The following is a 12,175-nucleotide window of genomic DNA, read 5'->3' on the forward strand; positions in this document are numbered from 1 at the left end:
CCAAGTTGGTTCTGAAGTCACAGGGGCACCTCCTTCAGCAGGCATATCCTAATAATGATGTGGTTTGGAGTGTTGGGGTTCGGAGCTGTTGGCTGAGAAAGAATTCTTGAGATATCTTCGGCGCAAAAAGGTGGTTTTATTAAAGCACGGGCAGGACCCATGGTTAGAAAGAGCTGCACTGGGTTTGTGAGAAATAGCTGACTATATACCTTCAGCTTGGGAGGGGGTTAGGGATGACCTAAGTCTCTGAGGCATTCTAGAAGCAAGGCTTCCGGGACCTTGAGGCGCTAGCTGTTGTTAGGAAAAGGCCATTTATTCCCGTGTGGTAAAAACTCAGTCATGAGACCCTTCAGATGTATATCAGGGGGCCATAAGCTTGGAGTTGGATTGCCAACAAGTATCTTGGGATGTAGAGATAAAAGCAGTTTCCAAAGGAATTTCTTCGATGTCAAAGCAGACTTAACAGGATCCTGGGGTTGGGATAATGTTAAGCTAAGATTGCCTTTTGCCCTTAGCAAAGTGTCATCATCCAGGCAGCTGGGCTCCTAGAGGGAGGTGACCCTCTTGGTCTCAAGGACTTGTCAATGGGCTATAGGCGGCAAGGGAATTTAATTTTTCATTTGCCTTTGTTTCCCACATCGACACCACAAAGGTAACCCAAAGGTTTTGTGTTTCCTTACATGCATATAAACGTATTAGTAATTACTCAGTAATAAATTGTGTTTTCTCTCTCTTTTATATTGGTATGGACATCTTTTGTTGGCAGGGTTATTTTATTTTCCTCCAAAAATGGAGTTTCTCTTATGCCACCATCCTATATACAGCAGTATTTCTCAAACAGAATTTAAAAAAAAATGTTTATTTATTTATTTTTGAGGGAGGGTGGGTGAGGAGGGGGAGAGAGAGTAAGCGGGAGAGAGAGAATCCCAAGCAGGCTCCACGCTGTCAGCACAGAGCTAGACTCAGGTGCCATCTCACGAACCATGAGATCATGACCTGAGCCAAAATCAAAGGTCGGACGCTTAGCCAACTGAGCCAACCAGGAACCCTTCAAAAGAAATTTTCTAATCTAGTATTCCTAATTTTAAAAGAAAGCAAGCCCTGGGGTAGTAACAAACTGGAGAAATTTTTACATGAAATATTAACTTTTATTTTCTTATATATTTTTAACTGTTTCAATAATATCAAAATAAACACAAAGAAATTATGGAGAACAGAATATCCTTATGCATTTAATAGGAGGAACAGATTTATGCTGTATCTCCAGGATAGGGGCTTTCTTTCTTTTTCAAGATTTTAGAGATCTCTACACCCAAGGTGGGGCACAAACTCACAAGTCTCAGATTATAGTCACATGTTTTACCAACCAAGCCAGCCAGGTGCCCCTACTTTCTCATTTTAGATTCTATTCCATAAAACATGTTTATTTTTTGTAATATTACTGTTTTAAAATACTTGCCATCAAGGAAAATTGACATTGTAGGAAGAGAGACTATATATTGTCTTGGGACATCAGGTATCCCTTAGCATACTTCAGGAGTACTCAAGTTCAGAAGTAATGTTACTGACTGATTCAAGAAATTCATGAAACATTGGTTCCTAAACTTGTAGAAATATCTATAAAGAGAATTAAGGTGCTGCTTTGTAATCCATTTTAAAACACAAAGCGCAGACACTGGGTGTTTGGGGGGTATAGAGGAACTCTCTATACTCTCTTCACAACTTTTCTGCACATCTAATGTATTTTAAAATAAAAGATCATCAAAAAAAAAAATTCCACCTTTAGCAACTTAAAGACCAGGAGCCGGTGCTTGGCTGTGACTTTTTATTAACAGAACCTGAATGACACCAGGTCTTACGCTGGTTTTAATTTTCTCACGCCCAATTCCCAAGGTTCCAATGAACTCATTTTTAATCTACTGTGGTTTTCGGGCTCCAGTCGGTGTTCCTATTTTTGACACAGTTTTCCTACCTTACTCTGTTGGGAAGAGTGGGAAACGCTGATACTTAAGTATCCCCAGGGGCCAGGGCCAACAGGTGAACAAAAATGGTAACAATAAAAGGAAAGACAATGGAGAGTGGAAAAACCCTCAGAGAATTCACTTCTAGGTGTGCTGTTAACTGGCAAGAACGTAACTACCAGCAAATAGATAAAATGGGAATTAAGCTCTAACAATAGATCCTAATCTAGCCGCTTCTTCACCAAAACAAAGGACACCATTAACTCCTCAGGAGGTGGCAGCACCTGGGACCACGCTGTACTCCCAGCTGCGGGCGAAGTTACTAGAAGAGGGTCCTTGACCTTTGCTCTCCTTCAAAGCTCGCCCGGGCCCTCAAAGGCAGGGCGTGGGGAGCGGAATGCAGCACTTCACCCGCCGAAAGCGGGACAGAGACCACCGGCGCCAGCGCGAAATTCCCCACGTTCGGGTCCTGATGCTGGGGAAACGCGAGAGACGCACTGGGCGGAAACACTGCGCATGCGGGGCGGTCGTGCGCGCGGGCGACGGGATGCACGGCGCATGCGCCCCTCGCTTGGGCGGTGCCCCCGCCCTTTTTTTTTTTTTTTCTCACGGCAGGTAATAGGCGGCTTCTTTTTCCCTCTCGCCCCGCCCACTCTACCCCCCCTCCCGTCAGGGGCGTTGCCATGGCGACCCAGAGGCCACAACCGGAGGGTGGCGGGCTGGTCTCCTCTGCGGACCTGGCGGCGGCGACAGTGGCAACTCATGGAGCTTTCAAGAAACTCCGTGGAGGAGACCCGGAAGCGGACGGGCCTCGGCCGTTGCAGGCATTTCTTCTGGCTGGGCGTCGCCTTCGACACGGTGGGCGCGACCGTGCTGTTCACAGGGGTCTTCGCGCGCCTGGTCTTCTCCGACCTGCTGCTCTACCTGGGTTCCATCATCATCTTCCTCAGCCTGCTGTGGTGGGTCTTCTGGTACACCGGCAACATCGAACTGACTGCGGAAGAGCCCTCGAAGAGGCCGTTCCACGTGCTCTCCTCCACCATGGTGGACGCGCTAAGCCAGACGGTCAGCCACCGCTTCTCTCTCACCATCTGCAACGTGTCCCGGAACTTGAGGGGCTTCCGGCGGCGCTGCAGCCGCAGGAGGTTCCTTCAGACCGTTGCTTCGCTGGATATGACCGTCACGGGCCAGCTCGAAAACCGGCTGGAGAAGGAGGACCAGGACAAAGACGCGACGCAAAGTGTCCAGGAGAGCGGCGACGCGCAAGACCTGCGCGCAGAGGACCTGGGCCCCAAACCTGAACCGGTCGGAAGTTCCGAGGGAGTTCGCTCCCCAGGCCCTGGGGCCGGGCTGCCAGGGTTCGTGAAGGGATCGTCATCCACGCATCTGGGGCTGCCTGAGTTCATTGTGTCTCCTCCCGACCGGCCTCGGGCCCCAGCCGTCCTCCCCTTCAGGAGCCAGCACGGAGTCCCCTGGGCCTCCGCCCGCCAGCCTCCAGCTGTGCGTTCTTTGAGGATCCAGCCTGCAGTCAGTCTTGCCCCTGCGGGTCAGCCTGCCCACTCCTTGGCTTCCGGCAGTCAGGCTGCGCCCATCCTGGCTTCTAAGAGTCTGCCCGCTGCCCCCTCGACCTCCATGAGTCAACCTGGACTCGTCCCTGCCTCTCAGAGCCAGTCCTTGGTGTCTCTGCCAACGCAGAGCCAACCCTTGGTGCCCGTGGCCAGTCAGAGCCACCTCTTGGTGCCCGTGGCCTCTCAGGGTCATCCCCTGGTGCCAGCATCTGCGCAGAGCAACCTCCAGGCCCTTTTGGCCTCTCAAAGCTACCGGCTGTTGTCTGCAGCCTCACAGAGCCACCTCCAAGCCCCCCTAGCCTCACAGAGCCAGACTGAGAATCTTTCTCTGGTCTCTGAAACTACATCTCCAGTTGCTCTGGCTCCCCAAGCCCAGGCCCTGAGCACCCCAGTGTCTGTGATCCAGCTTCTGTCATCCCAGTCTTTTCAGAACCAAACTGTGGACCTGCGGCTCTCCCTTGCTGTCCCGGACTTTCAGGCCCTGTGTCACACCCAGCAGGACCCCCAGAGCATCATGTCTTTAGTTCGAGAGATGACTCCCAGCCAGATGACTCCCAGCCAGTCTGCGTCTGCCCAAGAGTTTCAGAAGCCAGTTGCACAGGCTTCTGAGACTCCCCTACCAGCGAGCCAGGAGCTGAGTCAGGAACCCCCTGCCACCGCATCTCCACCCCCTGGGTCCCAGGCCCAGCAGTCAGTGCCCCCTGAGAACACACCTGTCCCTGCCTCAGAGACGAGAAGTCACCCTCCCTAGTACAGAACCAGACCCCAGCCATCCGAGTGGCTGCTCAGGCCTTTGCCAAGTAAGTGCCTTTGGAAGTAGTATTCCTTGATTGTTTCCGGGTCTGTGTTCTGCTGGTTTCCTCACTCCCTTCTGTTGGAAAAAAAAAAATGAGGCAAGTGGAGGTGAAGTGGTCTGTTCCTGCATGGATTAGATCTTTTGAACTTCGGGAGGTTTTTGAAACCTAGTGCTGTGCGTGGAACAGTGTTGTTAAAGCTTTACCTGCTCACCCCCAGAGTGAGATCGATTTCTCTTATTTAGGCTTACTAAGGACAGGGTGGTAAGTAAGACATTCCACCAGGAGCTGTAGGGGGGGTGGGGAGAGGGACTCTGCATTTTTTCTGAAACAGGATGATTGTAGGCAGTACAGGGGCACAGCATTAAATAGCAACAAGTCCTCCAGGGGTGGAAGTTATTCCCCTTTAAATTCTTTTGTGGTCCTTTTGATTCTGTCCGGGAGAACATCCTTAGTTTGGGGTTCGTGATCTCCAGCACCTCTCTTATGCTTTGGTAGAGGACAACTGTACCCAGCTAGGATTTAATACCGTGTGTGTTAAAGTTATTTCAATGGGTGACTTCTATTTATGCCAAGTAATAACTGGTTTTTCTATTTACAATAGTGCCAATTGCTTTTCACAGTATAAGTAAAGTAAGTAACTTTTCATAGTTAAGTAAACAAAACAAAACCAAAAAAACTCAAACACTTACATGAGCCAACTTAAAGGTAAAAAATTAATTGTATAGTGAAGGTTGAATGATCCTGAAGTTTGGAAAACATTTGGCTATTTGTACTAAATCCCATGAACTTTCTACTAGGTCACAAGACTCTCTGTGCTAACCTGTTTGATGAACTCTATGCTTGAGGCTATTGAGGACCAATTCCACTTAACTCCTCAACCTTCTGTCAATTAGAAAGGTAGAAAAGGTCATGTGAAGGTCAAAATTGGTGACCCTGCTCAGTGGGTTAAGTGCTGTCATAATGGTATTCACTGCTGAGTATCAATTTCCTGATCTTTTTCTCTAATCCTATTCCATAAATGACCTGCTCTGGAGGTGGGGAGAGTATAGAGCAGAGCAGTATTTTGAGGTTATGTTAATGCTCCCTGTTTAAATGCTATCAACATGTTATCCAAGAAGGTTATTTCATACTGGTTGGTTTCATTTCCGGGGGGGGGGGTGGCGAGGGGTAACAACTGAATATTCTGTGGAAGTCAAACTCTTAATTTCTTTCTTCTTTAGGCTTGTTAAGAAGGATAATGTGTGGGGGCGCCTGGGTGGCCCATTCGGTTAAGCCTCTGACTCTTTTTCTTTAAAGCTTTTAAATTATTTTTATTTTTATGTTTTTATTTGAGAGAGAGAGAGAGAGAGATCGTGAGCAGGGGAGACAGGCAGAGGGAGAGAGAAAAAGAGAATCCCAAGTAGTGGAGCCTGACACGGGGCTCCATCCCATGACTCTGGGATCATGACCTGGGGCTGAAATCAAGAGTTGGACACTAAACCGACTGAGCCACCCAGGGGCCCCAAGCCTTGGGGTCTTGACCTCAGCTCAGGTCTTGATCTCAGGGTCATGAGTTAAAGCCCCTCCTTGTTAGGCTCTGTGCTGGGGATGAGGCCTACTTAAAAAAAAGAAAAAAAGAAAGAAAGATAAGATGTGTTACAATTCTACCTGTGGTCTCTGTTGTAAGGTAATGGCAGTAGGCCAATAATTAGATAATAATTCTAAGATCTTTACCAGTTGTAAGCTGAAAACGGGCCTCTTAGACATTAGCAACAGTTTCTAACCCAAGTGTAGGCTCCATGGGCATTCATCTTGGAAAATGCTTTCAGATGTTTATTTACTTGCACATAACTTCTTTTAAAATCCTTTTTAAAAATACTTATTTTTGAGACAGAGAGAGAGCGAGCAGAGGAGGGGCAGAGAGGGGTACAGAGGATCCAAAGTGGGCTCTGTGCTGACAGCGGACAGCCTGATGAGGGGCTCAAACTCACGAACTATAAGATCATGACCTGAGCCGAAACCGTGAGTCAGACACTTGACAAGTTGAGCCACCCAGGCACACCCCCCCACCCCTTTTTTTGCTACAAAGATGACGTCAGGTAGAATGAACACCAAATGTTATGACACGTTTCTCTATATTGACCGTAAGATACTTACCTAAAACAAGAGTTGACCAATTTTTTCTATAAAGACCCAGATAGTAAGTATTTTAGGCTCTATGGGCCAAAAGGCAAAATCAAGGATATTATGTGATTGCTTATATACCGAGAGAGAAAAGAAAACGGCCCCCAGTGTGTGTGGGTAGGTTGCATAGTTCCTCTGACTCCCGTTGAGTCATCTGGAGGCTTTCATCTAAGAGCATTGATCTTTCAGGGAACCTGGTCATCTCTTGTTCCGTTGGCCTGAGAGGAGGTGATTTCCAGAGTCTTTGACTCCCAGATTGAGATTCCACTGTTTGGTGCCTGGCATTTGCCCCTAGTGGAGTCTAGAATGTGTAGATGGTGATGTTCAGGCCCTGAGCAGACACTGGCCAGACAGGCAGGCATCGGGAGCTCTGGGGGGAGCAGGGGTGGAAACTGATGCCCACGTTGGCCTTTGAACTCACAGTGATAGTCCCCAGCAACAGAAAGATGCAGAGTTGAGGAGGGGCGCTCCTGATATCTGGTGGGTAGAGACCAGAGGTGCTGCAAAACACAGTGCCCTGGTTGGCCCGTTCCAACACAGAATTATTCCACCCAAACCATTATTACTGTGAGATTGAGGAACCCTGATCTAGAATAATAAAAAAAAAATTGCTCTGTAGTTCACGAGGTACTTAAAGAAAAATATTTTTATCCTCAGAGGACTTATTAGCTCTTAATTAGTCATGGTATCTTTTAGACCATGAAGATCTTATTCACCTTTGTTTTATTTATCTTTTCTTTTTAAATTATTTTTAAATTTTTAAATTTTTATTTTGTTAACTAGTCTCCACACCCAACATGGGGCTTGTTCTCAGGGCCCTAAGATGAAGAGTCACACACTCTACCAACTGAGCCAGCCAGGAGCCCCTGTTATATTTATCATCATATTCCCATTTTGAATTAAGATGCACTTGGGGCATTTGTCAATAACAACAGCTAACATTTATTGGGTGTTATAATACACTACACACGGTACTAAGTAATGTACAGGGATTGTCTTGTTTGTCCTAACAATCAGAGGTGGGCTCCATTGGAGCCGGAATTGAGGTATAATTGATGTGTGATTTGTTATAAGGCGTAGATTATAAGCTTTCCTTTCAAGTTAAAGTTATTAAAGAGCGTTCTTCGTAAGCCCGTCAATTGTAACTTGAGCTGTAATACCCCACATCAACCTATGGGTGGCTCCTCTTTCGAAAGCTGTGTTCCCAGAGAGAACTCTGTAATTTTTTTGTTCCACTCTGTTTATAAATATCATCTCAAATACAAATTGCTTTTTTCTTTCCAGAATCACCAGTGTTTCTACAGACTTAAGTGCCAACTTTATAAAAGCACAAGTACTTACCTCTTAACCTCGTTTCAGAAACCTCCATGTGGAGTGCTGATCTCTTTCAGGCCAGTGGGCCTACTAGACGGCCTTTGCCAAGTGTACGTGTGTCAGTGTTGGGGAGGATTTTCCAGCTTCAGATCATAAAGTTATTGCCAGAATCTTAAGCCATAATAAACTATGCTATTCTAAATGATCTTTGTTTTTAAAAAAAGTTTGTTTTTAAAATAGACTTCTTGTGAGAGAATTCCAAGTAGAAAATAATGCCTCACAAACTCTGGGTGAAGACGGAAGTAAGTGTAGTCCCCACAGAAACGGACAGTGGAAAATCTAACTCTGAATTTAAGATTACTTTGTGACCTCATTAACTAATAGAAAAGTCAACACAATCAATGCATTGTAACATGCTACAATTTATATTTATATGTTCATTTCATTTAGTGAACATGAATTTCCCATTTTCCCAAGGATTTTTATTTTTCCCAAGGCTTTTAAAATCTGATTGGGTTGTACATTTTATTGGTAATCAAATAAAATTCATTTGAGAGTGTCTTCTTATATTCTTTCTTTGTATCAGTAGGTTATTTATGCAAGAATGCTCTAAAATCGGGATAGTTTTCTTTAGAGATTTCCATTATAGGCAAAAGCATGTTTTCAGGTGGTACGATACTTTTGATCAAAACTCCCAAAAACGTTAGCTGTTTTATATTTCTTCCCCCTTTCTGTCCCATGCTTTGGTATTTCTGTATTATATTTCTATATTATAATTTCTATATTATATTTAAAATTTCTATTTTATATTTCTATATTATAATTTAAAATAATTAACTCAGGCTGAAAGACTACGCATGGCAGATATTTGGAAAAAAAGAATAACGGAAGTGAAGTAATCCAGCTAAGTAAAGTAAGCCATTCACAGCCAGACAAATACTGTATGATTCCACTTCTATGACATTTCTCATATGACAGAATCAGATTCATAGAGACAGAAAGAATGGTGGTTGCTGGGGGGAGGGGAGAAGGGGAAGTTGTTTACTGGCATCAAGTTTCAGGTGAAAAGAATTCTGGACGTAGTTGCACAACATTGTGAATGTAGCTAACACTACTGGGCGCTATGCTTAGAAATGGTTAGGGGCGCCTGGGGGCGCCAGTCTGTTAAGCAGCCGACTCTTGATTTTGGCTCAGGTCATGATCTCACAGTTCCAGCTCCTTGTCCGGCTCTTCACTGACAGCGCACAGCCTGCTTGGGCTTCTCTCTCTCTCTCCCTCTCTCTGCCTCTCCCCTGCTCAAGCACACGCGGGCTTTCTCTCAAAATAAATAAACTACCTCTCATCTGTAGCAAGTATTCATTGGAAGCCATTTGGTACACTATGACCTCACCTCTCTCGATTGAGTTAGAGAAGGGCACTCAACTCAAACTTCGCCAATGAGAAATTACTTTCTGTTGCCTTAAGACATCCGTGTATCATTAGTATCAAATTCTTTTCTGCTTAAGCCCTCTTGAGATAGTTTCTGTTACTTTCAGGCCAAGAAACTTTAACCAACAGAACTATTCTAGGGATGATTGTAAAATTCATCTCTAGGGGAAGGCCGCTCTTCTGAAAAACAGTTTAATGGGTCTTCTGGGTGTATGAAAGTAAAGCAAAAATTCATCCTGGAATGAAGAAGCTCAGAACAATTATGAACAAGTACAATGCTCAGTGATGTATAAGAACAACCACATTGTGGGCAAGGCTGTCTTTACATGCTGTGTGTTAATACTTGTTTGCCTTTCTGTTACTCATTTGGAGGTTCCTCCCTCCCTCCCTCCCTCCCTCCCTTCCTTCCAGAAGTAATCTCTATGCCCAACGTGGGGCTTGAACTCATGACCCTGAGATCAAGAGTCCCATGGCCTACTGACTGAGCCAGCCAGGTGCTCCAGCCTTTACCTTCTTAGATTAGAGCTGGGGACCAAAAGAGATGGGACTCCAGGGAAGGCAAAACTGGATAAAAAAGGCAAGATGAGTTGGCCCATGGAAGAGGGTAACTGAATTGAGAATCTTCAATGAAGAGACATGATCAAAGAACTCCCAACAGTGAATTAAGCTGTTTAGTTTTCAGATTTTCCTTATATTATGATGAAGCTTCCGCTGAAAATTTTTTAACATGGAAGCTTAGTCTTCACTGTGCTTTGGGAAAATAAGGAAGGAGCTGTGCTTAAATTTAAGGAGATATTTCTGAGAATGTATATTGGCACAACCACTTTGGAAAACTCAACATGTCTTATATGCCCTCTAAGCCAACAATTCTACTTTGGAAAAATTTTCACACACATGATTCAGGAGACTGTAGAAGCATATTCACAGCAATGTACATAATTGGGGGGGGGGGAGGAAAAATAATCTAAATGTTGGTGATAGGAAAATGGAAATATAAATTGTGGGATATTCATATAATGGATGAATGCTACATGGCGAGAAACAACTAATATAACAGGAATGGGATGAACCAGTAGAAGGTATAATGCAGAATGGAGATAATTTTATGATGGAAAGACAAGCAAAAACATATGTACTTTAGGAATATATATATATATATATATATATATATATATATATATAGTAATTACCTAAAGAAAAGTTGAAATGGTTTTAAAAAGTTAGGATAGTAATTATCTTTAGGAGGAAGCAGGGAGAAGGTGGGACTTGGGAGGAGCACACAGGAAGCTTCCATAGTAAGGGTTAATGTTCTGTTTCATAAATTGGGTGGTACGTTCATTCACAGGTATTTATTATGTTTTATAACTTAGATTAACTATATTCTCTCTCTCTTTTTTTAAGTTTATTTTGAGAGAGTGCACAAGCAGGGGAGGGGAACAGAGAGAGGGAGAGAGAATCCCAAGCAGGCTTCGCGCTGTCAGGATGGAGCCTGACACGGCACTTGAACTCATGAACCATGAGTTCATGACCTGAACTGAAATCAAGAGTGGGACGCTTAACCCACTGAGCCACCCGGGAGCTCTTAACTTACACTCTTTCGTGCATGTCAGACTTGAAAAAAATGAAAGGATAAGTAATTGTCAAATTGCTTGGCGGTGCAGAGTTAAACTTCTGACAGTGTATGAGAGTTCCAACGAATTGTGATTTTCCCCCCCTCTGCTTTGGGGATGGAGGGGAAGAGATTCCCACTTCAACGGCTGTCTTGAGAAATCCTTGTGAGCTAGGGTACAATTTCCCCTGCTCTCAGGACACTGAAAATCTCTGCCCAACATTCTGAAGGAACCCTAAACCAGTGGGGTAAGAAATGGTGGTGCCTTATAGAGTTGGCAGAGAGTTACTTATTTTACACTGTTGCAAAATCGAACAGTGCTTTATATGTAACAAGTCGCTGTAGCTGGCTTAATGTCCTTTTGATAATTCTATACAGTTTCCAAAGGTTGCAACATTTTCCATTCTTAGAAACTAAGGGGTGGGGCTCCCTCTGCTTCCTTCCCCCCCACCGTGCCTTGGGCCCTGCCCTTCCCTATACTAAAAGACCCTTCCCTGCTTGCAGCAGGTCTGGCGGACCCCTGGACCTCCCTTAAAAATGTAAGTTCAGTGGCTCCTGGGTTGCTCATTGGGTTAAGCTACTGAGGACCCTGGATTTCAGCTCAGGTCATGATCTCATAGCTTGCGGGATGGAGACCGGCGTTGGGCTCTGCACTGGCGGTGCAGCGCCTGCTTGGGATTCTTTCTCTCCTCTCTCTGCCCCTTCCCTACTCATGCTTTTATCTCTGTGTCTCAAAATTAATGAATAAATTAAAAAAAAAATTTAAGTTCAAGGACTAACGCCTCTTGAAAACTGACTCCTCTCTTATTTCGGCTCTGAGTTTTCTGGGTAAATCGCTCCGTCAAACCTCAGTTTCCGCAAAGATAAGATTAGTTCCAAAGTCTGTGAGGATAGCGCAGAGGGTATAGAGCCCTCCCCCACCCCCCCACTAGATGCTGGGTGGAGCAGCCTAGTTCGAATCCCGGCTGCCCCTTGTCTCTGCGTGCTGGTGTTAACCAGAGCTTTGGTTTCTTCAGTTTGACTAAGGGATGCTTTGACTCCAAAAAGATAATACTCGTGGCACCCGACCAGTAGGGGTCCACTAACGGTCCCTGCCCTTCCTTTGGGACCCTCAGGGCTGGCCGGAGCTGCCAAGGATCTCTCTTCTCGCAGCGCTTTGGCCGCTCTCATAGCCGCACCTGGCGAGGCGGGGAAAGTCCTCCAACTGAGAGGAGGGGCCTGGAGGCAGGGCGGGGAGGAGAAAGCTTCGGCGGCGCTCTAGCCCGCCGGGATCACGGAGCGGTCCCATGGCGCTCCTGATTGGCTGAAGGCCGCCGCTCGCGCGCACGTCTTCCG

General features: G+C 45.6%; 1 protein-coding gene across 1 annotated transcript; it reads left to right on the top strand.

Moving 5' to 3' along the window:
* The first annotated feature begins 2,551 nt into the window (after positions 1 to 2,551).
* Positions 2,552 to 8,362, top strand: LOC106970565 (proline-rich protein 36). The gene is made up of 2 exons (XM_015067240.3): positions 2,552 to 4,329; positions 7,774 to 8,362. The coding sequence occupies exon 1, from the start codon at positions 2,724 to 2,726 to the stop codon at positions 4,278 to 4,280; it is 1,557 nt and encodes a 518-aa protein (XP_014922726.2). The 5' UTR covers positions 2,552 to 2,723; the 3' UTR covers positions 4,281 to 4,329; positions 7,774 to 8,362.
* The last annotated feature ends 3,813 nt before the right edge of the window (positions 8,363 to 12,175 follow it).

This window comes from Acinonyx jubatus, chromosome E3, assembly GCF_027475565.1.
Source record: "Acinonyx jubatus isolate Ajub_Pintada_27869175 chromosome E3, VMU_Ajub_asm_v1.0, whole genome shotgun sequence".
NCBI lineage: Eukaryota > Metazoa > Chordata > Mammalia > Carnivora > Felidae > Acinonyx > Acinonyx jubatus.

Excerpts from the sequence above, each read along its gene's own strand:
- LOC106970565 (XM_015067240.3), top strand. The coding sequence starts at position 2,724 with ATGGAGCTTTCAAGAAACTCCGTGGAGGAGACCCGGAAGCGGACGGGC.